The sequence below is a fragment of the Cydia strobilella genome, chromosome 17 (genome assembly GCF_947568885.1).
Source record: "Cydia strobilella chromosome 17, ilCydStro3.1, whole genome shotgun sequence".
NCBI lineage: Eukaryota > Metazoa > Arthropoda > Insecta > Lepidoptera > Tortricidae > Cydia > Cydia strobilella.
This window is the reverse complement of record NC_086057.1, coordinates 8,253,200-8,280,761: the sequence shown is the minus strand read 5'-3', so window position 1 is coordinate 8,280,761 and position 27,562 is coordinate 8,253,200. Positions and strand designations below refer to the sequence as shown.

At 37.1% G+C, this 27,562-nt stretch overlaps 1 protein-coding gene across 11 annotated transcripts in view; it reads left to right on the top strand.

Annotated features, from left to right (window-relative positions):
• Positions 1–26,413, top strand: part of LOC134748983 (casein kinase I) — a 47,089-nt gene extending 20,676 nt beyond the window's left edge. For 2 of the 11 annotated variants that reach the window (XM_063683856.1, XM_063683859.1), the window contains 13 exons: positions 1,019–1,129; positions 3,750–3,913; positions 4,997–5,111; positions 7,179–7,298; positions 7,918–8,066; positions 9,599–9,769; positions 11,628–11,702; positions 13,037–13,114; positions 13,743–13,802; positions 15,059–15,184; positions 16,958–16,980; positions 19,203–19,327; positions 20,781–26,413. In XM_063683856.1, coding sequence (XP_063539926.1) covers positions 1,019–1,129; positions 3,750–3,913; positions 4,997–5,111; positions 7,179–7,298; positions 7,918–8,066; positions 9,599–9,769; positions 11,628–11,702; positions 13,037–13,114; positions 13,743–13,802; positions 15,059–15,184; positions 16,958–16,980; positions 19,203–19,327; positions 20,781–21,253 — 1,790 coding nt within the window. In that variant the 3' untranslated portion in view covers positions 21,254–26,413. Of the gene's footprint in view, positions 1–1,018; positions 1,130–2,656; positions 2,809–3,749; positions 3,914–4,996; positions 5,112–7,178; positions 7,299–7,917; positions 8,067–9,598; positions 9,770–11,627; positions 11,703–13,036; positions 13,115–13,742; positions 13,803–15,058; positions 15,185–16,957; positions 17,012–19,202; positions 19,328–20,780 lie in introns of all 11 variants that reach the window. The other 9 variants (XM_063683860.1, XM_063683857.1, XM_063683864.1 and 6 more) reach the window with 9 other exon arrangements.
• Positions 26,414–27,562: the final 1,149 nt, after the last annotated feature.

The following is a 27,562-nucleotide window of genomic DNA, read 5'->3' as shown; positions in this document are numbered from 1 at the left end:
CAATAACAAACGTATTACTCTATTGGCTTGCCCGAACGAGCAACAGCAACTCATCTAAGTCTACACTCAACAACAGATTGGAATACCACCCTTGGTGTGGACTTACCTTTATGGGGTTTCACTATGATTGATTGAACGTTGACTCTGTCAAGTTTGAACCGAATCATATTCATGACAATAATGGACAGACTTATCAATTGTTTTCCATGTCAGTCACAGTTTATTTTGGGTTTTATTATGATTATTGATTAATGTCTGCGAAAAGTTTAAAATTGGTTAAGATCGTTATTGTAATTTAATTACCAAGTTTACTGTTTATGAACTCTTCAAGGGCAAAAATTTTAAAGTAATATCTTAAGCACTTTAAAAGGTATAATTTAGTTTTAGAATATAATTATATGCGTATAAGTTAACCTACGTTCCACAAATATTGTGTAATGTTTCCTCACGACCTACGCGGCCTCAACGGTCGCATTTCTGTTGATCTTGAACTCTCGATTCTTGATCTTTCGCTTCGCCTGTAGCATAACATTTTGATGTCGACACCGGCGCTACGTTTTACATATTTCCGGATTGTTTGAAGTATGAGCAATTATTAATGTTAAGAGCTGGGCAGCGGAGTTCTTAATGAAGGTTTGACCTTACCCGATATGGTGTCAGGTCAGATATCAGCAAGTACTTTTCTGTCAATCCGATCCCAATATCGAAAATTTGCGTGTCCGTGCTTGTAGTAGTTGTAGTAGGTAATAATTATCAAAGTAATTAATTCAAGAAATGTGGATGTATCAAACGTAACTGACTATTCAGAAACCTGATGATTTTCATTGCATCAATAAAATTTTAGGGAACTGTTAAACTTTCTAAACAGTAATATTTTTAGAACGAACTCTACTGAACTAATTTACTTTAAAATAAGCTATTCTTAAGAATATTGCTCGAGTATCGTGTGTCTTAGAGGTAATATACTTAATATTTCTTAATTGTTGTCTTTGTTTCACGTTGCAATTATTTGTTACAGGGAAAAATCTGTACAACAATGAACATGTAGCGATTAAGATGGAGCCTATGAAATCCAAGGCTCCACAACTCCATCTAGAGTACCGATTTTACAAGCTACTCGGTACACATGGTGAGTTCATATACATACTAATTCAAAATTTATGAATATCGGAGTGGCCAGATATTACTCACCAAGTTTTCGGCGGTCCAAGGTTACAAGGTTAAATTTGATGGCAAAACACAGTTGGAAACCGGAAAGGACACCTTGGCCGGAAGCTTTGTTGGCGACCGTCTGGCCACCCCTTTAGTATCGCTTTTACGCAAAAGGCACCACTTTGTCTGGTCTGTGGTCGATGAGTATTTTTAAATAAAAGATAGCCGTGCTATGGTAACACGCCTAGCCGACAAATTGGTAGCTTTTGTCTAATAACAACATGTATAAACTAGTTACAAACTGACTTCTAAATGAATTTACGATTGATAGAAAAATATAAATTTATTAAAACATGCCTCAAATGACCCACAGAAAAAACGGAACCCTTATAGGATCAATCGTGCGTCTGTCTGTCTGTCCGTCTGTCACAGCCTATTTTCTCCAAAACTACTGGAAAAATGAGAAAATTTTAAAATAAAGTTTTAAAACTATATCGTGTTAAATATCAAATGAAAGAGCTCATTGTGAGAATCTCAAATATATATATATATATTTAGTTTTAGGATAAACAGTTTAGAAGTAAGTCAAGAAATAAGGCAAAAAATGCCCCTCCTTTATCTCCGAAACTACTGGTTCTAAAATTTTGAAAAAAATTTACACAAAATTGTTCTTTACCTATTAGATGACCGGAAAACCTATTAGAAATATGCAGTCAAGCGTGAGTCGGACTTAATTACTTAGTTTTTGATCCCACCCCTACAGGTTTTTTAAAGACTCACGGATTTCACTCACGTTTCACATAAAAAATATATTGTTAAAAGTTGTGTAATGTACGGAACCCTTGGAACGCGAGTCCGACTCGCACTTGGCCGGTTTTTTTAACATGGGCATTGGTGACTCTATAGTGGGAAACGATAGAATTGTTTGTCATGTCATGTTAAATTCATCAAAAAGTTGTTCAATCGTCATAATTCACCTTGTTTGACCAATGATATTGTAGGTGTAGGGACTGTAGGGCGTAGATGATTAAAATGAACTAGTTACTTATGCTAATTAATATATTAGATTTAATAGAATGATGTAGCTGAGGGGATCCAGACTTATTCCAGCAAGTAAGAAAGCACTAAGATGTGGAGAATATCTTTAGGAAACTGGCCTAATAAATATGTTTCTAATGCCATCGGCTAAGTCGCAAATCTCTTATCTACCTCAAAGAGAGCATAAGGGGTTTGATACTTTAGGTATTTTCGGATAAAGTTATTAATCTCTTATCTAACTCAAATAGACCAAAGAGGTTTGTGTTATTCGGAATATATGATGTTAGGCGGTTTCACATTGGGTGCGGCTCTGCACGCCGTTCCGATGTGCGAGTGGGACATTGCTATTTACCTACTTGTATAACTCGCTCACATGATATCTGCGGTTATCCGCATGATAACCGCATTGACATCTATCACCCTAACGTCCTTTTTTATACGACGCATAACGTTACCATTTGACCAGAGGGTATACCAAAAGTGTATTACCTGGGCACTTGCGGCGGCCGCTACAACGCCATGGTGCTGGAGTTGTTAGGGCCCTCGCTAGAGGACCTGTTCGTGCACTGCGGCCGGCGGTTCAGGCTCAAGACCGTGTTAATGATCGCTATGCAGCTAGTAAGTGCGAGCGAGACTCGTAGATAGACACAGACAATGTAATTAATAAATGAGCGGAACTTAAAAAATAATTCAAACCGTCTTAATGCCAGATGAAGAGTGTTGCTGTTAGTTCATAGGTGGCGTCATTTTTGCTTTGGCGCTTAGTATAGGTACCTATGATCATTGATCAGACAAAAATCTGGTTACTTGCATTTTCGAAGCAGTAAAAGAGTAGCTGGTCACATTTAAGTTGCAAACACACAGAACACGGTAAAGACAAAGACGCAGTATGGAAATAACGTCAGTACGAGTAGATAATAATCGCACGCGATCTGGCAGATGACGATACTTCTTTGTCTTCTGTCTATGCGATTGCAGCTATTTCATTTGTAACGGAGCTTTTCTTTTCAGACTAATGTTATGAGTGTGACTGGTTGCTTTTCTGTCTATTACTAAGACATTCTAACAGCTCAAAATATCTATCGCTCTATTAGTTTAGTTGTCTGTGATTAGAAGTCGTTATCTGACACAACACCGGACGACTTTTGGGCACTTGGTCGCGAGGGCATCTAACCGTGCACAAGGCTGTTGTAACGTGCCGCCTTTTTTTTTACTGGCATGCTGACTTGCAAATGTAGTCTTTCTGTTCCAACGAGCCATTCCTTTCATTATTCTTTAAAAGCCCTATTCAACAAAAGAGATCTTCTAAATAATGAAAGGAAAAACTCGCTATAAAACTGAAAGACTCAATTCAAGGCACGCCATTACTTTTATTTATATTATGTATCCATTGAAGCAATGCTCTCGCAGACCTGCAAATTTATATTCACCGGCGGTGTTGTGTCAACAACAGTATTCTCATGTCAAAGCGGTGTAAGCGAGAGAATTGCTCTTATGTAAGGTACTGTACTGATGGTTTCTTTTCCTCTCCTCCCCTCCTATTCCTTGGCCTCTAAAAGCCCCTTCGACAGCGGAAGGCATCCCGGAGGTGTACTACTTCGGACCGTGCGGCAAATACAACGCGCTGGTGATGGAGCTCCTCGGGCCGTCGCTGGAGGATCTCTTCGATCTGTGCGGCCGGCGGTTCTCTTTAAAGACTGTGTTAATGATCGCTATGCAGCTGGTGAGTTGTTGTTTGTATTTGGCACCTCTAGCTTCGACTTCAGAAGGAACCCCGCAAATATGTCTGTGGGGCATTGTGTTGATGTAATTGATTGGTCAGTTTGATACCTACTTCTGATCTACGTTTGGGGCCTCGCGTTTTATATGTACCGCAGTACGTTCGCGTGGCTATGGCCCTTAAAGTCATAGAATAATGACAATGGCCCCTAAGGATATTTTTTCAACTCATGGTTAGTGTATGATACTTTCTGATCGTCAAGTGAGTAGTTATTCCTTTTATGTAGTTACATCCTAACTTTAGTCTTATTTTAATAATAAATGGAGTCCATGATCGAATTTGCACTATAATACATCTTTTACAATGTTAAAAATCACTGCTGCATGTGAAAGAGCAATTGTGCGCAGAAAAAGCATACTTACTCTAGATAGTGGAGTCTAGAACACTTTCTCTAGCGCACTACACGGGACGGTTCATCGCAGTCAGCGCAATGTGTTACAACCTACAATTATGCAAATTCTGATCTTGCAGTTAACTTGCACACTACTGACTAATTGGATACGTTACTCACTAATCACTTAATGTGGCTCGTTGAGCCAGAGACAAATGAACGGACATGCGGAGTTATAATGTTTGTACAGAATGGTCTTGAAAAATCCCCGTATGGTGTGATTAATTGTCTCCATTTGAAAATCTAAATCTCAAATTGTTTGGCACCTACTTGAGTTGTCGAATTGTCATCCATCCAATATCCATCCAATTCGGGTGTTTATATTAGTTCATTTGTCCAAAGCCGTTAAAAGACCACACTCGGCGAGTGTATACGATGCAGCTATGCGGTGGAACAAGATCGATCGTTCGCTTGCTCTCACCAACGCATAACCGCGTCTCATAGACTTGCTGAGGTTAGGCTAACATTTGGAGCTTTAGGCCCTATTTACACATTGCTACAAAACGCAAGTAACTCGCATTTAACACTAATCAACGTGTAAACAGGCCCTTAAGTCGAATTTTAAACTTTTTCTTAATTTTTCTGTTTATACCAACTGTTTCTGTTTATTAAATATGACATGTTTGGGTTTTCAGTTACATCGTATCGAGTATGTCCACACGAGACATCTAATATACCGAGACGTGAAGCCGGAGAATTTTTTAATAGGTAGAACAGCAACTAAAAGGGAAAAAATCATCCACATCATTGGTAAGTCTTTAAAAAATATTTCAAGCATTTCCCTGAGGGGGTGAGGGGTATATCCCGGTTGTCGTTGAGGTGTATAAATAATATCCCGGTTATCGTTTTACGTTCAATTGTTTTTCTGGTTACACTTAGTAAATAAAGAAAAAATAGTAAGATTATTAATATCTTGTTAGCTTGGTAGAAAATTGTTGTTTTTGTCTAAATTTTTTAGCTATAACATATTAGCTGATTAATCGTGATTAATTTTATATAGTTAGTTTTGTAAGGTCAAAGAGAAATAAATAAATACGTATACCGAAATGATAAAAAAATACAACACATGCATTATTGGTTGCTTATTTTTACCATTAGGAGGCTTATTAGGGTTCCGTAGCCAATTGGCAAAAAACTGAACCCATAATTTCGTCATGTCTGTCTGTCTGTCTGTCCGTCCGTCCGTATGTCACAGCCACTTTTTTCCGAAACTATAAGAACTATACTATTGAAACTTGGTAAGTAGATGTATTCTGTGAACCGCATTAAGATTTTCACTCAAATATATGATGTACATTACCATGCTTACTTCCACCGAAAATTGGTTTGAACCAGAACTAGTAAGTAGTTTTTTTTATACGTCATAAATCGTGAACCGCAATTTACCTTTCACTCACGTTTCACATAAAAATAAATGGTTTAAATTGTGTAATTTACGGAATCCTCAGTGCGCGAGTCCGACTCGCACTTGGCTGGTTTTTTTTTGTATCGTCTTTTGTCATCATTAAAAATGGAATCTAAGAAAATAAGATGAACAACTTAATATCAGCGAACGCATTGCCATGCACGGGAATACTGACGAATACGTATGTAGTGTAGTAAGCCACCGAAGAAATTGAAATACGTAAAACGATAACACGGATATCCCTATCTTACGCATTAATACCTTTCGGTGTCTCGACCGCAACTACAAACGCTAGTTTGTTTACCGTACGCATTAGACTCATATCATTAGGTAGCGAGATAGGTACAAGTCATACAAGCGTACCGTCTTAGCGGTTACGCAGCGCGTGCGTCGCAAACTAGGGCAACCAGTATAACATGACCTAGAGATCTATACCTAATAGTGTCCTCTTTTTGCAAACTCAGGGAATTACTAGGGAAACTTATACTTAGATAAAGTCAGGAAAATTGTGGAGAGGAAAAAAAATCTAAAGCCTGTGTCTCTCTGGATAGTCTGGATTAAACGAAGACTTGTTTAGTTTCTTGAATTATCTATCAACGTCCCATACCATACACGTAGTTAAGTAAAAAAATGTCGACAAGCTACGTAAAATTAGGTGCACCTTCTCAGGTATCCTATATTTTTCTTTCCAAGGATTTATTGTACGATTTTGTCAGCATGGAAAACTTGACGTGGCATATAAAAGCCTCCTATTATTAAGGCTGTTTATTATTAAATTTTAAGGGTTCATTGTGGACTTCGACAACGGAACCCTAAAAATACTTAACAGTTATGCGTAATTGGAGGGTGCAATATACTGGTTTTGATTAGCAAGACTCGCTCATGCTCGCGATTGGAATCGCACTCCAGTTAGCAGAAACATAATCTGCTGACTGACAGCGAGGCTGCGGTTGAAATCTATTACCCCAACCTATTTGCATTCGTATACGACCCATAATGGAGAATTCCATCAGTGTCGCCTAAATACTACTGTTTATTATTCGGGAAATGATAGGAGTCTAAGTATTCCATGACCGCTTAAGAACTTAACAGTGTCAAATAACATGAAGATTTTAACAATGCAAGCGACACTGGCGAAATGCTCGTTAATTTGTGTTTTCTCAAATATACAAAAATGTCGTTTTTTTGTACTAACAAAAGGGCGATATTTTTGTATCACTATAACGTAATTTGTTATATAATTTAGATATTGTAAGCCTGAGTTGCACGTTATGCGCCGCGCAAACTTAAATAAAAAACTTCCCTCATGTTACCTAAACGTTCTCGTTTACTCTTGTCGATCTAAACCAATCCTTTATTTTTTCCCAATTCTTGTGGAAATGAACTTTGACTAACAATGTGCCTTGTTTCAGATTTTGGTTTGGCCAAAGAGTATATAGATTTAGAGACAAACAAACATATCCCATATCGGGAGCATAAGTCACTCACCGGGACCGCAAGATACATGTCAATAAATACACATTTAGGAAAAGGTAAGACCACACATTACAAACTAAAAGAAGTATATAAGACGGCTCGTTGTCACCATAAGTTAACGCTACCATACTAATTTAGTATGATAGAGCGTCAGTTAATTTCAGTTGAATACACGTTTGCGGCTATTCTCTCATGGAAATTGAGGTAGGTAAAGAATAATTGACGTCCGACCACCTAAGAAGGTGGTTGAAAAATAAGGATTTCATTAATTTGTTGTATGTATACAATATGTCCACTTTTCTTGTTAGGCAGATAAAAATGTATATTATGTCATTTTAAAATATGATTTATTAGATTGTTTTACAGTATAAAAAAAACTGTAAGTAAGAAGGGTAATTTTATTTAAAAGAGAGTAATGCTTGACACCGATTCACAAGACACGATTGTGTCAATGAAAATGTCGACATTTCAGTACAAATTTTCCGTCTACCTTACATGTCTGTGACGTAGTCTAATCCTCTATCCCCCCACAACTCAAAACTTGCCATGAAATTTGCAGTTTAGATTTGCCAAAAATATTTATTTTCATATCAAAAACAAACCTTTTTGTAAGCCTTTGGGCAGCTTCAGGATATAGTGTTTGTGTTGTCTAATTATTGTGTTTGCATTTTTCAGAACAATCTAGACGCGACGACCTGGAGGCTCTCGGGCATATGTTTATGTATTTTTTACGTGGTTCCTTACCCTGGCAAGGTTTAAAAGCTGATACACTCAAAGAGAGATACCAAAAAATTGGTGACACCAAGCGTGCGACGCCTATTGAGGTATGTATCGTATCGTATAGTAAATATTTGGTAACTTATTCACATGATATGTCCCTGTTAGTTAACCGATTCATCTGTAATCACGACACAATGTCGTCATGCTTACGAAGCCTTTTTGCTACATACCGGAAAATATATGTTACCGACTTCTGACGCTACGAGAGTAGCTTAGTAGAAAACTATAACAAATACAAATTCATAAAGTCTAATTGACTGACGAACACAAATAAAATGACAAGTGTTTAAGAATTATATTCCAATAAGTCTTTATCAAGAATGGTAGTGTTTTCTAGGATTTTTAACCGGTTTAATTAGGTTACTTTTCTTTTAATTACCTGTTTATTTTTTGTTACCAGTCTTTACCGGTTTTAATTTAATAAAGTTTACCGGTTAGTCTGTTACAATACAAATGCCAATTTTTTTCACAACCGGTTACGGTCTCTGATTAAGATTAATTAAATTTAGTAAAGTTAATACCGTTTCAGCCTCATAAATCCAAAGATCAAATAGATCTTCACGCGTTATTAACTTAGCTAACGATTATACAAGTTACAATAATGATAAGTATCAGCGTTAAGGTCAACCCACTTATCTTTATCATGTGCCACAAAGGCGTGATCGCTTATCGATTTTAGATGCTTCGGAAATATCCTAGGTATCAATAAAATATGCTGACGTCTTCAATTGTCGAGGAATATATTAACGATCTGTTTTCTTATGACTTATATCTCATAATACACTCGAGAGCAACTAAACAGGTCACTTTGTATGGAATTAATATCAACGGATTTTAGTGCTAATGCTGATTAATGATATTGTACTATAAATTACTGCAGTGGACTTAACAGTATAAAATGCCACGATTCAATTTTTTCACTCTCGGCGTGATTGATTGATAGGTTTATTCAAGCCAAAATACCGATTCCTAGTACTAGGGTCACTAAGCTAAGCTACTTACAGACAGACGGAGACTGCGAAACTGTAATGGTTTCTCGATTATCAAACCCTAAAACGTGTATTGGGATGTACAGTAAAAGAAATGACACGATTTTATGTCGTGCCTTGGCATGATAGATTGATATTGTTTACTCATGTCAAAGTACAATTTTCTGCACTATCGGTCACTGAGCTCAACTAAAGACATACGGACATTGCATCAATGTCGACGTGTCCGTTTCCGTCCGAAAATCAAGCCCTTAAACGGGTAGAGGATGATGTCCAGTAACAGAATTTACACGATTTTAGTTTATCATTTTGGCGTAATCGATTGATATGTCATGTCAATCAAGTACTTTTCGGGGCCTTTCTAATAAGTCCGAACTCAATGTTTTTGTGTTTCCTAATCCCATCGAGTAGTTCATTTGGCCACCTTCTGATCGCATCATCGGCTCCATATTAGCTTATTGTTGCATTGTCATCGAAATAACAATTTCAAGTCAATCTAACACCGGGAAGTTGTTCAAATTCAAGTAACAGAATTATGATAAGTAAAGATATGGAAAAACTAACCGTTTACCGTTGGTATGTTCCAGGTGTTATGCGAGGGCCACCCCGAGGAGCTGGCGACGTACCTGCGCTACGTGCGGCGGCTGGACTTCTTCGAGACGCCGGACTACGACCAGCTGCGGCGCATGTTCCGCGACCTGTTCGAGCGGCGCGGCTACCAGGACGACGGCGAGTTCGACTGGACCGGCAAGACCATGGTAAACAGCAGTACCGCTTAGCAAACCCTCAACACCTTACTTCCAACAATATCCCGACTAAATGCTCCATAGCTCAGCCTGCTAATGTTTCTGCAAATATTCTCTACTACTTCACAAAACACAGTCTCATAATGTGTTGTTTATCTCCATGTTTGTCAACAAACTAAAAATATAATCTATACTGGTACTGTTTAAAAAAAAACGCTTTCTGCACAAAAAATATTTTGGTAAACAACGCATTGTATTTTCGGCCTGGTTGTATGTGCCTCAATTAATATTTTGTATTACTGCTATTTTTATTTGGTAACAGATTTTTTGGCTTAAATATGGATGGCAGTTTCTAGAAAGGAAAAATAAACTGTTATTGCACTTTCCTATAAAATTAAACCTACCATTACCCGTCAAGAACTATCAATGTTATGTCGTTAAATGTCGCTTAACAGTTACATTATTCTATGTCAGTCACTGAACTGTGATATCTAGGTATTAGTTAAAATTCCAGGACTAAGTCAATAATTGGAGAGAATTCTCCAAAATATATGTATATCATAGTGTTTCTAAACTATTAAAGAATATTTAGATTGCATTTTGAGGCTAAAACAAAGCAGTATTTTTGTGTAGTTTATTTTATTTTATTTTATTTTGTACTGCACGCCAGATTTACAATTGACTCAGAGCCTTAAACGCACTTAAAATACGTAAATTCTATGAATTTCGTGTATTTGCACATCTGCTTGTAACATCTGAAAAATTGTGTCGATGCATACCAACTTATATAAAATTCTTGAAAAATGGTAACAAAATGAGAAACTTGAAATGACATTTTAGACAAATTTGATATGTTTCGACACAATGTTAATATTCCCCGCCTTAATGTAACATTGATACTCTATTCTCACCATTAATGGTATGCTAGTCGTGGATAATGCTACCACATATGTATTTGTTTACATAACATGACACTTGACTTGGAATAAATAAACTAAAAGTTTCCAATTCGTTATTGTTAAAATTAATATTACTCTAACTCCTATTGTTAAAAATTGCATATTTATTCTTTGTTAAAAAAATAAAACATATCATCCTTATTGCCTGTGTTTCTGTGTAGCATTTGTTTTTTTTTATTGAAGCGTACCTACAGTTTATTTGCTGTTTATTTTGTGTGTACCTTAGTGCAAATTTTTGTTTGATGTCGGCGTCAGCACTCACTGCCGACAGCGCCACACAAGCGCATGTCTCTATCTTCGCTTAGCACTGCAATGGAGATGGCAAGCCCACGCCATTTGTGCGTGTTCAATTAATGTTCTGGGGACTGTAAATAAAAAGCAGCAAGGCTCAGGAACCGGTTACGTTTTCAGCCCGTAATTATAGTTGACGTATAATTTGTACTGATTTGTACAACTTGTCTATCTTACACACTTCTGGCCAAACCTTTTCATTGCGGTTTTGAAGTGACTAAGCCCCATGGGCAAAGATATGGCTGTGTAATTCTTTATTATTAGCATTTTAAGCGACTCGAATTAAGTAATAATTTAGCTATATAATTAAATATATTGTGGTTTTGTTCATTAAACCGGTTGTCGATAAAATATCGATTGGAATCTGTTTAAAACAAAAAAAAACTCTTTTTGAAGTTGCCGCGCCTCGTTTCTTTACCGGTTTGCTCGGTCACATAAACCGGTTAATTTAAGCTAACAGTTCTTAAAATTGTCGCGTTTTAAATTAGAAGTATACCCAACTTTTCCCGGTATTTTAACCGGTTTCGAGTCTCATGCAGGGTTTTTCTTGTCGCGCAGCCTTATAACGTTATGTTTGTGCTGTTGCATGCCGCATGTTTTGCTTTTGCCGTCCCCGTCAGCCCTCCAACATTCACGTGATGCGCATCTTGCGTAACGCACCACCCTCCAATGTCGTTAGAACTAAGTCGGACAAGGTTAGTGGTGAAGGCACTCTTTACTTTAGTAGCCGGACGTGCTAAGACAAAACTGCCGATAAATGGAAATGTAAACAGGAGTTTCACGACGGTAGTAACTAAACCTCTAGTAAGCACAGTTTAACGTACAACAAACGTTCACTATGGTTTATTAGAAAATTTAATTACTTTTCACTGTGGGACGACGCGATACAGATGTAGTGCGTTGTATTTGCTCGGAAACGTTCGTATTTGTCATGCTACTTCAGTCAACCTCAGTACTTTTTGTTCCGAGACTGACTGAAATAGCAAGACACGTTCGTACGTTTCCGTGTAAATACGATGGAAAATAATTATGCACTACATCTGTACCTGTGGTTGGACATGAGGAGTTTCTGTTTTTATTAATAATAAATAGAAAATTTGGAAGGGTTAATCCTGAGCAGATTCCCAAGATCTTTACTACATTTTATAGATTCTTGTTAGGACGATGAAGTTATTGTCGAAGGACAAAAATTCTCATGTCCAACCACAAGTATGGCATCGTTCCACTGTGTGGTTGAATTAAGTTATTATTTTTGACGAACAGGCCGCTTAGCCACATGCCAATCGCTTACGCTCCGTAGCGATCGAAACGCAACTGTCACTGTCGCACTAATATGGAAGAGTGATAGAGAGAGACAAAGCGTTTCGTTGTCGAAGCTATAGCGATTGTCTCCTTGGCTTGTTTCTTATTTTGACTTCGCACGTCTGGCACATTAAAATAGCTTTGTTACTAGTTTATTTTGTAGCATATCAATAGTGCTGTCGAGTCAAGTGTGGGGTGTGGGGTTGAAATCACTGTATATAGCTCTACGAGACACTTTGGCTATGTCATGAATTTTTCGGGCCATGATCCCGACACAATCACTACCTAGTTTAAATTTTAACTTCAATATTCCGATGTGTTAAAAATAAGGACTTGATTGGAAAGCACTTCATAAAACTAGATTAAGCTTGTACATTGTTTGTACATAATTATCAAATTATGTACTTAATTGTAAATTTGTAACATACAACATACTCGTATTGTAAATAGCTGTCGGCCACAAGCTTTTAGACAGTAGCAACTGTTGTTGTAAAGTGAACCATAAATTATAGCATAAGTGACGTATTTCTGTACTATAAAGTTTCGTCTACTAAAATTGTATTGTTAGAAGTATTAGAATAAATTAAATTATTTTCAGAAAATACTTATTTTACTTACTTTATTTCAGTTTAAAATTGTATTGTAACAATGTATAAGATAGATGAATAATCTATAAAAATATATTTTGGTCGACTACATTTGAAACTTTTTTCAATTGCAATTTCAGTCGACGCCCGTGGGTTCCATCCAGACCGGGCACGAGATCGTGGTGTCGCCGAACCGGGCGCACCAGCCCTTCCACAAGGTTAGATATCACTTTTTGTGCTTATATCCTAGTACTAGTTCTGACACATGTTTTATGAACTACTCTAATTAGGTCTTCAAGCGCAGCTATTCCGTCACAAGGGTAAATAATACAAGAGAACTCCCATTATAAAATTATTACCAAGTTTATCATCTCCGTCATATCAAAATCGCGGAACGGGTTGTTTTACTTAAAAACGATTTCATTAAATTTCAGCCTTGTATCTAAATCATTTTTAACCGGTTTTTGAAGCAGTTCGCTCTTGTTTTGTCAAAAATAAGAACGAGTAACTTTCCTTAAAAAAAAATAGATTGAAACTAAAAGAGACCAACATTTACCGTTATATTTAAACCGGTTCTGTGCTCTCCGATTTAATAATAATAATGACTTATTTCTCTTATGGAATAGTTTCGCTTCGCTTTTTTATTAGTTCTTTATGTTTATACATTTTCAGTACCTACTTAGGTATCCCAATAATACACACACGATATTAGCGTACCTTAGTTGGGCGAAAATAATATGATCTAATTTTTTATTTTACCGAATACGTATTTTCCGCAAAACATCCTTGTTTATAGCTTCGGTAGTCTGGATCCGACGGTACTGACTCTGGTTTTTTTTCACCCAGGATGATTTGTGTGATTATATGATTGGTTTGGTGGAGGACGATGAAGCGGCTCTCATCCAGGTTTGCGACTTGTTGTTAGCGCCCCTGCTAATGCCGTGCTCCCGTCATTTCGCTATCATATCATCCGATACGATTAGACTTTCAGTAGAGTGCTAAAAACAGTAAAAAAACACGATTTACAGTCAAAAAAGTCCGATGGATAGTCGAATCGTCGTTTAATCATATCTGTTGTTTACACGCAGGAGCAATTTGTTATTAGTATATTTTTTAATTACTATTGGACCATCCTATAACGTATAGGCCAGACGGCCTGGAAGCATCAGAGCACTGTTTCGTGCTAAACCTGAACTACCTGAACTTAAAAATGTGTAAAACGTTACTAACTTAAACAAAAAAAATAAGAATTCAAATTTAATACTGTTTGGGCTTGTAAACTGTGTTTTGAAACATCTCAGGTGAAACAATCATTAGGATTATCATTATTAGTGTTTGTGCTTGGTGCTTCTAGGTTTGCTAGTCCCTAACCCCAAAGTGTTTCTTGTGTGGATTTCGATAATGCTTCTACCAAAACGGTATCCGTTCTACTTCTACTTTTAGGTACCTGTTTTGTGCTTGAGTTTTAGCTGCGTTTTGGGAAAGTTTCCATTCATCCCTATTTTTTATAAATATACAATGTTTCCATTTGTAGTGATTTTAAATGTTGTATTGAACAACAGTCTGTACATATGTTTGATATTCGAAACATACAATTCTTTCAAATTCATCAAAATTTTATCGTTTTAAGATAATGTACCTTATCCTTTTGAAATATTTCGTAATTAGTAGGTGTGTTGGTATTTCTAGCTAGTCTTCGAGTGTCCCCGATTTCTGTTTAAGTCTTTGAATATAGCTTGGAAATTTTCGTCGTTTACAATTTTTTATTCGTGTTTTGTGTCATCGTTATACATTGAAAATAAAGCAATTAGTGTGTCGTGATAATCAGGTGAATAGTACGACGAAGTCAAAAGTTGCAACATTTTTGTAGTGTGACGTTGTACGCGACATATGTCACCGGAGACCAAACAAAGCCTGAGGCTGCAGAGTGGACGCAAGCGGGCCGCAAGGCGACAAGCCCGCTTATCGCTTGATTAAAATTCACTCAAATCTATGTATGGCCTCCCTTACCCTTCGGCCACGGAACTCACGCTCCGAGCAGTGCCTAAGACAAATGTATGGCGGTGAGCGTCCGCGCCAAGCGTGCACGCACTGAGCGTGCGTTCCGTGGCTGAGACGTAAGTGTCTCCGCGATGTACAATGGGCACGTACGTGTTGTGCAGGGCACGGCGAAGGAGGCGGGCTTGGGCGGCGCCACCAACTCGGGCGGCAACTGGCCGCACAGCGGCAAGGCCACGCCGCTCACCGCCGGACACCTCACGCCCGCCGACCGCCACGGCTCCGTGCAGGTACTTACTATACAAATACACACACTACACATACATCACGACACATTACGAATCACATGCAGTAAACACGACGCAACACAACGCAACGCAACGAGCGAGTTACTCGAGCGTCGTAGAGACCTATTGGAATCGAAAGATTAGATGATAAGAAGAAAGAAAAAGGTTATATAAAGTTTTTTTAAGCTTTACAGATTTTTTTTAATTTCGGGGGGTTGGTGGAGGGTTAAAGTAATCGTTAAGTATATTATGGATTTGGTCGTTTTGGTCCAAGTTAATGCTAATAATTTTTCTATAACTTAATATGACACTTATTTGTACGCATTTCCTTAATCTGACGACCACAAGTTCGACGCCCGATTTTCACATTGTAAGGAAATGCGTACAAATAATTGTCAGATTTAGTAATAGCACAATTATAGCATTAATTTGGACTAAAATGACGAAATCCACAATCTGCTTTACGATTTGTTCAACCCCCCACCAACCCTGCACCAGCCAATGCATCAAACGCAGCATAGACGGCTAAAAGTGGTAAAGGTAGACTCCACGGGGTAGTAAGATATGACTCATCTAATCTGACGCGCTCGAGTAACTACAAAAATCCCCTCTTAGGCTCCCTAACCTAAATGGTTAGGAAGCCTAAGAGGTAACGAGGTCTTTATTAAGAAAGTTTCTCCTGATATACATATTAAAATAAAATACCGGGTGTGGCCTAGGTAACAGTGATGAATGCTAAAAATGATTCAAGTAAGGAATATTGATAATGATGTTAGTCAAAAATATTCAACGACACTTACCAATCAATAAATATCTTAATTTAACCCTATTTGATTTTCTGTTCCAAATAATATACTATAACCTTTTTTGGTAACTTCAAAATTAGTATTAATACCAATGCGAAAAAAGAATATATGTAGGTATAACAAAAAAAAACTAATATATTGTTGCTCTTTAGCAAAGTTTAACTACCTACCATTTTGTTATTTACTCCTGTTACAGGCCCAGTTTAATATTATTTTGCTATTTTCGTTGCGTTGCAGTTTACAGAACCCCACAGATTTATAATATAAAATGTCGTTATTAAAGAGCGGGACAATTCTCTCGTGGTCCGAGGAAGAATAGAGGTTTATATGTACTTTATTTAAATCAGAGCCTAGCAATAGATTCATCGCCTACGCCGAACTCTGCACAAACAACCCACCAAAGAAGACGAATAGACATGACACAACTCATTGTTTTAATACCGTCATTTCTCTGACTAGTTATAAATAATTAACCCTGGTATTTATTACGTCCGGTATTTGGTGGTTTGGTGGTATTTATTACCGTCATTTCTCTGACTCGTTAATAATAATTGACCCTGGTATTTTTTACGTTTTTTTTCTAAATACTTATTAGCGACACACTTTAGCGCCAAAGGTACATTATTATTTCTTAAAATTATTGAGTAGCATCTGCTAAGAAGATGAAAATATCGACATAAAAAAAATACGATTACATGCAACATACAGAATAATCTGATCTCATGAGTAGACGGTAGTGACAGGCAGCGATTTGTGTCTATGTATTACTTTAAAGATTGGGTTGAACAAAATAAATTTATTTATAAATTATTAGCTTCGTTATGAGTAGATATAAAACAAAAAATATAAATACGTCTTTGTAATTTTATCATGAATGTAGTTAAATAGTTTTATTTTATGCATGCTTTTCCTGTGATTAAGCGCAACGTTGTGTACATTGTGAATGTATATTGGTGTATTTATTTTTTAGCTGTTGAAGAATAAGCATTTTCGGTATGTGAAATTCCCCGGGTCCGTGTCCACGGTTAGTTTAATTTTGCGGCAAGCCTCGTGTGACTGTCTGCATGTCGCTTGGCAGTCGGGTTATTACATCGAAGACATGGTAAAATCACACTCTTGTAAAAAAATCTATTAAGTACTTTTTCTTCAGAGGCAACTCGACTGCGTAATAAGCATTTTGCTACCCGTAGGTACATTAACTTAATTGTACATTAACAAACGTACATTTCGTAGTGTGCCGCTGTCAAAACTTGCTATTAAAACAGTGACTATGAGGAAATAAAAAAAGTAAAAAAGAATAATCTAAGTAGCGCTAAGGCGTCATTATCAGGCATCATTAATTAAATCACACAAAAAAAATATTTTGTTAGACCTTTTTCATAGTGACGATTACGTCACATGTTGTCACGTGTTGTTAATGTACATATTAATGTGGATGAACCCGCAAACGTTGCAAACATTAAATTTTTGCCATATGACTACAGTGTACAGCGAGCTACAAATTTGTAAAAGTTGCCATGCACTTGCAGCTGAGCGTACATTTGAAGTTTTGTCTTCGATGTAAAAGTCGACTATAATGTGCTGTTGTCAAAAAGCTTACTGAAGCACAGCCAATATTCATTCATAAACAGCTACTTATGTTTTATCTGAATAAGAAGTCCGATCTCTTTTCCTGTGACTTATACTCACTTATGTATACTCACATAACAATTCCAGTTTTTAGAAGAATAAAAATAAAATATATATTTTTGATATAAAAATACTAACGAAACTATATTTTGAGTTTTTCCCAGTAAGTCGGATATCTCTGTTTTTATTTTTTATTTACTATTGTTTTGTCATAGATATTAGGGATGGTCAAACCCGATAAGTAGATATTTTGTCACTTAAATAACAACTCTACGCACGTCACATATAGTTTTAATTGCAAAAACTCATTTGCACGACTTATCGGGTTTTACCGCACACCCTTCGACGCGCAAAAGACGTTTATTTTTTGGTGGATAATAAAATATTGACTAACTGATTTAGGACTTCTTACTCGCTGAATATATGTATATATGCGCTAATATTTGGTCTTGTTTTTTTGCTTTGTATGCTGCAATGTTGTCTTTAGTCATTGTTGGCTTCTAGATGTTGTTTTTCTTTAATGCTTTTATTTATAAAATAATAGCAAATTTAAAATTAAATAAATATTATGAAACAATCTTGCTAAAAATACATTTCTATAAACACTTCGTACCTAATAAGTAATTACTGAATACTTCTTGAAATGAATGTTTGTTTATATTCAAAAAACAAGCTTTTGGATTTCATCTTATAAGAGGTATAACTTTGTATAACACATACATTTTGTTTTGTGCAATACATTACTATCATTACTGGATAAAAGACTTAATTTAATCTTAATAATTACATATAAAATAGATTAAAGAATAAAAATCACGTTAGTGACTTTAATGATGCTTTACCTTTATTGAACTATTAAAAATATACTGTTTATACTCACTCGTTATATTCATGTATTTACGAACCTGTTTAGTATTGTTACTTAACTATTTCAGGCTGTAAAATTGCAAATTATTTAAGCATTACTTTGTTAAAATTTACAAATGTAAAACAAAACCGCACCATTATATCAAAGTGGTCTGAAAGGGTTATGTAAACATAGAGTTTGCGAGGAAAGTGTACAAATACGCTGGTTTTTGCACTTTCTTCGAGTGATCGGGTGAATATTTGGGTACTTGAATCTTCATAACATGACATATTTACGGGATGATAATTAGTGCATGTGCCGCAGCTTACAGTTATGCCTAGAGCAATACGATGTCGCTAGTCATCTCTTGCCGATCTAGGGTCGATAGTCGGTTAATGCGAAAATTCAATTGATTACCTTAATTTTCGTGTTAAACTTTCGTAATCACATTTTTGTAGAACCAGCTTTTTGTTTTGACCGCTTTTGCAGTTATTTGATCACAATATTCACAATACACCTACTTCTACTTCTACAAAATTGTGTCCACGAATGTAATTCACAATTAATTATTACTAAATGATTGGAATCCGAGGTCTGTATCTCGAGTTCGAATTATTTTGTGAACGAATTATTTCTCCTTCCAAAAATGAGTTGTAAATCCCACCTAATATGTCGCCGTACCGAGTTGACGGTCAGTACCGGTACCGGTACCGGGTCCCTCTAACCCCTCGGTGCGCAGGTGGTGTCGTCGACGAACGGCGAGCTGGGCGCGGACGACCCCACGGCCGGCCACTCCAACACGCCCATCACGGCGCCGCAGCACGACCAGGACCTCCAGGACGACACCAAGTCAGTGTTCCAACTGTACGAAACCTTTTTATTTCTTTTTTATTGTGTAAGGACTGACTGACCGGTGAGCGGGTAGCGTCGCGGTTGCCTTGTCGTTTAAAAGATGGCCTGAGGCAAATTCATCGCATGAGGACAACGGACTCCCGGCCTTTCGATCTATTTGGGGGTTCTCTCGGGCCATAGAGGCCCTGGCATTTTGTCCACTTTGCCACCCTATAGTTACGCCACTACTACACTACAGTTTGATAGAATAATAGAAATCAAGGCTCATATTACCTAGTTTAACACTGTCCCGATCTGAACTGTTAACATTACGGCTTTGTAATAGAGGTTGGCCGTGACCCATATACGGGGCACGGATGGTGAACGACTGACGTAAGTGACTTAAAATTACCATCTTTAGTTTGTGCGTGAACGGTTTTTATACATTTGATTTTCTACCTTACCTCTAAACATCATACGATAGGCAGATGTTTTAAATATTGACTTTAATTTATATGTTCTACAGTAGAAAATCCAATGGATTAAAACCATTTTTAAAGCACGAACTAACTTTGAAATGCCTGTAACAGTTTGAAACAACTTGTCTCTGTTCTCTTTAAACTATATTGGACGCTACCTGCAACTGACTATTGTACTTTGCATGATTTAATTTATCGTTAGTAGTGGCCAAACTTGTAACGAATTTAGCTACAATTTTTTTTATTTAAACATTACGTTATTGCATTATTAGAACCTCAGATCTGAATTTATGACATTCAACTTCTATCAATCCCCTTTTAATATGATGCTTGTGTTATTTAACAGTAGATATTTTTTTAATGATGGGGACACCGATTTAAAACTACCTTTTTGCACGATAATACGTGAATTAAATAGCTATAAACGAGTTAGTGCATTTTAAATTATTTATATTTTAGAAAACTTTCTTAGAGCTTCTAATGTAAAAACAACTGATTTATTATGTATTATCTATTATAAATCCCTTTTATATCTCAAAACTCGTTTTTAATAGTTTTGTGGGGCAGTTTATCATCATGTATCGTTGTACAATTTTGCATCTTAGTCGTTGTATATCAGTTTTGTTCAAAATCGAATGACCAATGTATATCACGTGTCAAGGTATACTTGATATGCCTCAGTACAATTTTAAAGTTCTATCTTTATTCGTATGAGTGTAACAGCAATCAGATATTGCTAGCACAATAATAAAATTACTTTAATGTGCTCAGTGTGTTAACCTCGTAAGACATAATGTTTTTTTTTTCGATTGATAGAGATCAAATTTTACGTACAAAGCAAAATTAGATACCTTTTCAGTCCCAAAATGACCTATTTGTCTGTCACTGTCATGTGTTGTTATTTCACTAGTCCTATAACTATTTTTTGCCATACAAGGTTAATTGAAAAATATAACTCGCCCAATGTATCATTTAGTTGACGGCAGACTCCGTAAATCTTCATACAGGCAATCCGTCTATTCCAGATGCTGCTGCTTCTTCAAACGCAAAAAGAAGAAGTGCGCCGCCCGCACGGGCAAGTGACGCGCGCACACGCACGCGCACTTGCACCGTCACACACACACTCACACACACACGCCACACTCGTGCCCGCACACACGCCCGCACGCGCACGCGCACGCGCACGCGCACGCGCGCACCGCTCGCGGGCTCGCGAAACCCTTCGCCGGCCTCTCGCGCTTCTAGCGAGGACATCGCCCCCGTCGCTTACCCGCTCGATGAGGGTGTTTGCCGGGATTTTTCTATCTCTGAAACTGAAACTTTGTCTTTATTGGGTGATAAAAAACGTAGTTGGACCAAGCTAACTTTGCATGGCATTTGCAATGAAAAAGTGTGGTTATGTCATCATTACTGTCTAATTTCTATGAAAATATGTCGTTGCTTACACTGTTCTCTTCATTTTGATGCAAAGTTAGCTTAGACGGACTGTAGTAAAGTGTTTTAAGTAGGCTTTGCTAATGATAAACAATATAACTTTTTGACGCGATTTCTCAATTTGAAGTAATTTTTAATATAATGAATGCAAGAATTAATTCATTGCGTGTTGCTAAAAACTTAAAAAAAAAACTAAGTTACTTTTTCATCATTAACTGAAGCGTGTTTGACACTGAATTTACATTAAATCTACACAGACATAAAAAAGTGGAAAGTGGTCAAGTCAATAGAATCAAAATAACGGTTTCACCAGATGGTGTTTGTTTTCAGAACGTCCGGTCAACATAACTCTGGCAATGTGCGAACACCACCTTAAAACCACCTTGACCACCAAATAACTATTGAACAAATTCAGAGATAGAAAAATCATAAATCTGAAGCCTTAATGATTGGCCTGTCGAAGACTGGTATCGACCCCTCTGCGCTGCAGTAAAAGTGCTCCAGTTTGTTCTTATGTGCCAGTTCTAAAAAATCCTGAAGAGTTTTTATTGAAGATTGATGTTTTTATTGAATTGATTTTATTAAAGAGTTTATATTGTAGTCCATCCAAAAAAACCTGGTAGGAATTTTATTCAAAGCTGTCATTCGCGAGGCAAAGTAACTGTAAACGCGGGATTTTCAAGCGATCAGTGGTCGAGATTTGAGTTAAAAAAACTTAAAATGGATTTTATTTAAAGATGATTGGTTTCGAATAAACTCGTCAAGTTTGGCCGAATTTGTACTTAGGAATAAATTGGAAACTTAATGCTGCAAGGGTTGAGGGACGAGATTTTCGATTCCTACGTTTTACAATCAGGGCTACCTTGATAAATGTGATATCAAAACTATCTTATATTAAACACAATGAGAAACACACATTAATACTCGGAAATGCCATTTACGAGTGCATACACAAAATTGGTATTACAATCTATTTTACAAGCTTTTTATTAACTTGCTATGTACCTATGTATGAGTACGGGTCAAATCTTGCAAGTTAAATTTGACCCACTTTCCGACTTCCATTGAAGCTGAAAATTTGCATACTTATTTAAGTCGGGTGACAATGCAATATTATGGTACCATCGAGCTGATCTGATGATGGAGACAGGAGGTGGCCATAGGAACTCTGTGATAAAACAACGCAACCTAATTGTGTTTGGGGTTTTTAGAATTGTCTCGATGATTATTAGTTGCCTGTGGAAAAAAAATACAGTGAGCGATAAAAGCTTGTACTTACCTAAAACTTATTAAATATGTATACGCAAATATTAAATTGGTTTGTAAGCGTGGTATATGTGCGCGCGTGTATTGAGACATGTGATGACTGATGATGTGGTGGTTTCTTTAAAATAAATACAAACTGATAGGTGCATAAGAAAGTTTAGATCTATAATTTTATTAAGATGGTAGCCCGTATTGTAAAATGTTTAGTGGCTTTATAGCAGAACATTTTGATCAACTCTATACGTTTAAGAATATACTTCAACGTATAGAGTGCAAAATTTGGAATAGTATTCCAATGTAGTGAAAGTTACATCTAATTCGTTATTGTGTTAACATTATTTGCATGTCCTTATTTATCTCTGGATTAACAATTAACCGGTCACAATTTCGCGCGCCGGCGGCAAGAAGCGAGTCGCCATGAGTGACAGTGATGCCCGAACGTGGCATCTCACTTCTACTCGTACAGCAACAAGGTTTAATAGGTTGCAAAAGGGTTTGGAGTGTCAGTTCAGGGTGTGAAGGATGGTAACATTGGTAACACTCGACGAAGCCGCAGACGCGCGGTGTCGTGACCTCGCCGTAGTTTTTTTTTGTTGGGACCACTATCCCTTTCGGAATCATTGAGATACTATTTCAAGCGTCGGTAATAAGTTATAACTGTGCTCATCGCCACAACCTAGCTTCTACTTTTACGATTAAAATCACATGTAAAATACTTATATAAAGAATTTTATGTAAATTTAATAAGGTTATCGTCGCTCAGAAACATACACGATCGCCGTTCATTTTGAAGCGACTTTAAATCTCTGTTGTCATTACTATTGAGATCTTTATTATATTATAGTGTTTGTCGACAAGAGTGGAATCATTGTTATTTGAATCGATACTCAGATCGCGACCGTTGGTCACCGTCATCAGTAGAGTTCACCGCGAGGGTCGAGGCGGAGACGGCGGGGTGTGGTCGCAGTTCAGTTTTGTGTTCCCGTCCGTAGCGAATTATGTTTAATATTTTCAATTCTTTCCCTTTCTGGCGGCTGACTTATTGGCGACATAGCGACTAGCTCCAGTATTTTCTCTCCCAAGAAACGTACAATAACTAGTAGATCTTGTGTGAATAGGAGAGATATTATTAATTAGTTGCTCGTTGTTGGCACGGTTGGCAGAAATTAAGCCGAGGGCCATAATGAAACGCTCCAAGTCGCTTCGAGTGTTACCTTGCCTTGAAGCGTTTTTGGTGGCTGAAGCTCAGCTATCAAAGAAAAAAAAAGGTACTCGCTTATCGGTGATGGGCAGCCGCCACTTTGAGACGTGAGATTTACTATAAGTACCTCATTTACATAACTTAGGTCCGCGTTGGTCCATTCCAGCCTCCATCATCATAGATGTAACAAACTAGTGTCGCTTGACGCAATCGACGTCCCGTTTTCATTACTTACGCTGTGTATTGGATTTTGTTACTTAGTAAAGCATTACCATAACATATGACTTACGTTATGTCGTTCGGTTTGTGCGTTGAACGTTCCTTGTGGCTTTATTCCATACAGGTTGTGACTCGAGGCTCGAGCGAGCGCGCGACGCATAGACTAAAGCATTCTAGGTTAGATTTTATTTAGTCATTTTGTAAACTAAGTTCACGTGCGAAACAAGTATGGTTATCATATTATTTAAATCGGCTCCGTTCCTATAGAGGCCACATACTTTCCTATCATTATTTATGCTCGTATTCTTTAATTATAGTTTTAATATATGACGTAATTTCATGCAATAAGTAAGAAAGTGTCAAAAGCTTTTCAGTGTGGAAGTAATCGGTCCTATTTGATGGCATCGCTATTTATCGTGCAATAATTTATGTAAAAGTTCATTACAGCGTGTATAGGTTGTTCGCGGGCGTGCCCGACCCGGGCCGAGCGACCGATCCCAACAAGACTGACTAACATTTCACCTTCGTGTACAAACGCGGCTACGGGCAACAGTCAATTCACGTTTGCGAGCTTTCTTTTCATGTAGTTCTTATGACTGTATATCATTTTGATTAGGATAGTCGGCGACGCTCTTCTGAGCGCGGTCATTTCAATAGCACTTCTCGCTTACATAGTGAGGCACGGCGCACGCCAGGGATGTTGACTTACGTAGGTTGCTATTCCAGCTGTCCAATTTCTTGCGCATTGCGTCTTACTCTCTCACTAAGCAAAATGTGAGACGAAAATACACATTGGGCAGGTGGAATACCACCCATGCGTAGAGGCGGTCAGGATGCGAATAGACTGAGTAGTCTGGGTAACGGGAGTCGGCGCCGAGTGCCGCGGCCGCGCGAGACGCTAAACTAACCATTGGTCTCGATTTGGTCATCACTTTTTATGTTATTGTTAAAGTTTCAAAAACGCGTTACATTTCGTTGGTCGTTATGGTTTTCGAGTCTTCCCTATGCGTGTGAAAAATTACAGCATGGCTAAATTTTACTAAATGGTGTATAGTATGGTCGCCGCGGCCGCTGCGTTGTCGGTGTTGAAATTGTACAGCTTAGGAGGAAATACATTTGTATATTTGTGCTTGGTCAAGGCGCGGCAAGTATTATCGACAACGCGTGAGCGTAGGAGTAAGGTATTGTGGACGGCAATATGTCTGCTTCGGACTAACCTGGGGTTGCCTCATTGCCGTCGGTACGAGTAATGGATTAGTCACAGATGTAGTCATCACAAATGTGTATTCCCGCATTAGAAGTTATTCATTTTTGGCTAAGTATATTTGAAGTGATTCAACATTAAAAACATCTTGTTGTGTCGATTTCATATTTTTAGAAAAAGTATAAATAATGCGATTATTGTCGAAAATTGTAAATGTAATTTTTTTAGTTCTTCAATCATGTTTTTTGATGAATTATGGTGAACAAAATGAAGTATTTTCATCGTTAAATGTGACGCTTTTAACCAAAAGGCCGGTTGTCGATAAGGTTGATTTCAAATTAAGCCTACATGGAAATAGCGCCTTATAGACAACCGACAATAAGTATCCTTTTCGTTGAAAATGGCACAAATGTTCGTTAACTCGTATTGTACAAGGCAATATTATAATGAAGTGTAATTAAACCATATATGTCTAAACATGATCGTAAATACCATAGTTGTACCTAATTGTTACTTTCTATTTGCTAGATAGTATAATCAAATTAGATTGGGTATTAAAATGTAAAGTGTTTTGTAACAATAAATCTGCGCGTCTACGCAATAATACATTTATTCGAGTTTGTTCGTAACGCAAATGCTGTCGGTGGCGATATACGTTAGGATAATTTACTGGTACTTGCTGCTCATGATATTTTATACAATATGCGTTTTGTTGGGGTCATTTACACTTGGCTTTACCCCTTCAATAATTTATGGCGGTAATCAGGTGTCAACTGGGTGCTCAGAAAGACCAAGTGTAAATAACGCGAGCAAACACGCTGAGCCATCGTCAGTTTGCGTTAAATCTTTACAAAATAACCACAATGTTATAAAGCACCTTTTATTTCCCACATCGCAGTTATATTATGTAAATCCGAACAATTTGATATGTGAAAGTTGCACCAAAAATGTATTTGTACGTGGTCGGAGCCCGCCCGGTAGGCTGGAGTGTAGTTAATTTAAATTATAATTTAAAGTTCGCATACCTAAAGTAAGTCATGATCGATCGGTCTGCGGACGCATGAAGATTTTTAAGCTATAGTTCTAACTTTATGTATTATAATACATGATGCTTTTGAAACTGAATTGAATTCTTATTGTAAGTATAAAATAAATATTAATATTCATAGAAACAGTTCTCAGTGTTTATTTTTCTGTAAGATGTATGGTAAAAATCTGCATACGCAATTTGACTTGTATTCAGTTAAGGTCACAACCTGTTCAAAAATACGAAAATATTTGTTAACTCATAATTAAATAAAGCTTATTATAAGATATTTGTTTTATTCGTTTTAATTGCAGGCTCTCATTACCATACACATTTCTAATTCAGCAAAAAAATGTGCACAAACAAAGACAATCGTGCAAATCGTGCTTGGAATTTGACAGCTAATGTAAATGGCGCTGTACGTCTCCGTACGTTACACGGTAACTTGGAGGTACGATTATTTCTTAGATTTATATAAATCTTGATAGGTAAAATCAATGAATTTTTGCTTATAAAGAAGTCTTAAGTCTGTTAGAACGTAGTGGCGATAATTTGGAGCTGAAGTCGTGATATAATATCCTTTGGGCCCTCGACAGTGTCCACTGCCTCTAAACGCCCACTTAATCAATAGTTACTGTATTAAAATATTAAAGAATGGGCTACAATATGAATAGAATAGAATAGAAAATATTTTATTTGTAGTAATTGTACATCGTCGTGTTGTTGTATGCGTCCTGATTTTGTGAGCAACTTTCAAGAAAGAAATATGTTTAATGTCATTTTTATCAGTTTGATTATCAAACTAATACCTACTTACTAGCTATTTCATAAGTTATGTAAAGTCATTGAATTTGCCCTCGTTCCTTTTTATACCTAGAGATGACGTATCGATATGTACAGTCGATCGACCATTTGGTAGAGTGACTGAAATGGTAAAGAGGACGAATTGATTAGTAGGTAGACATTTTATAGTGGACGATCTTATACAGTGGACATTCTGACAGTATAAATCGTGATACAGTGGACGGTTTGTAACAATGGACACTGTGGTCCCAAAGGGTGCTATTATCCCCGGTCACGTCACTTGGCTGAAGGCGAGTTGTACTCGTTTACCCTACTTATTTGTTTTCGTGCCTCGAATTTCACAGCTGAAGTAGGACGGCTCCGTACATTAGGTATACGGAAACTCTGGGTTGCGTTTATAAACAGCATAAAAGCCTGAATAGCGGGAGCTCGTTTTCTTAAGATTTCTTTCTTACACCGTCTACAATTAATAACTTTCCTGCTTACACATCAGTCACAGTAGGTACACACTTGGCTGCAATGGCTTACCGGTCCCTGCAGTGTATATGTGCATTTACTGATGTGATACCATTCAAACTGTGTCGAAACTGATCTATTATTTGAGCTTTTTCAGTACTCAATATATATCTAAATA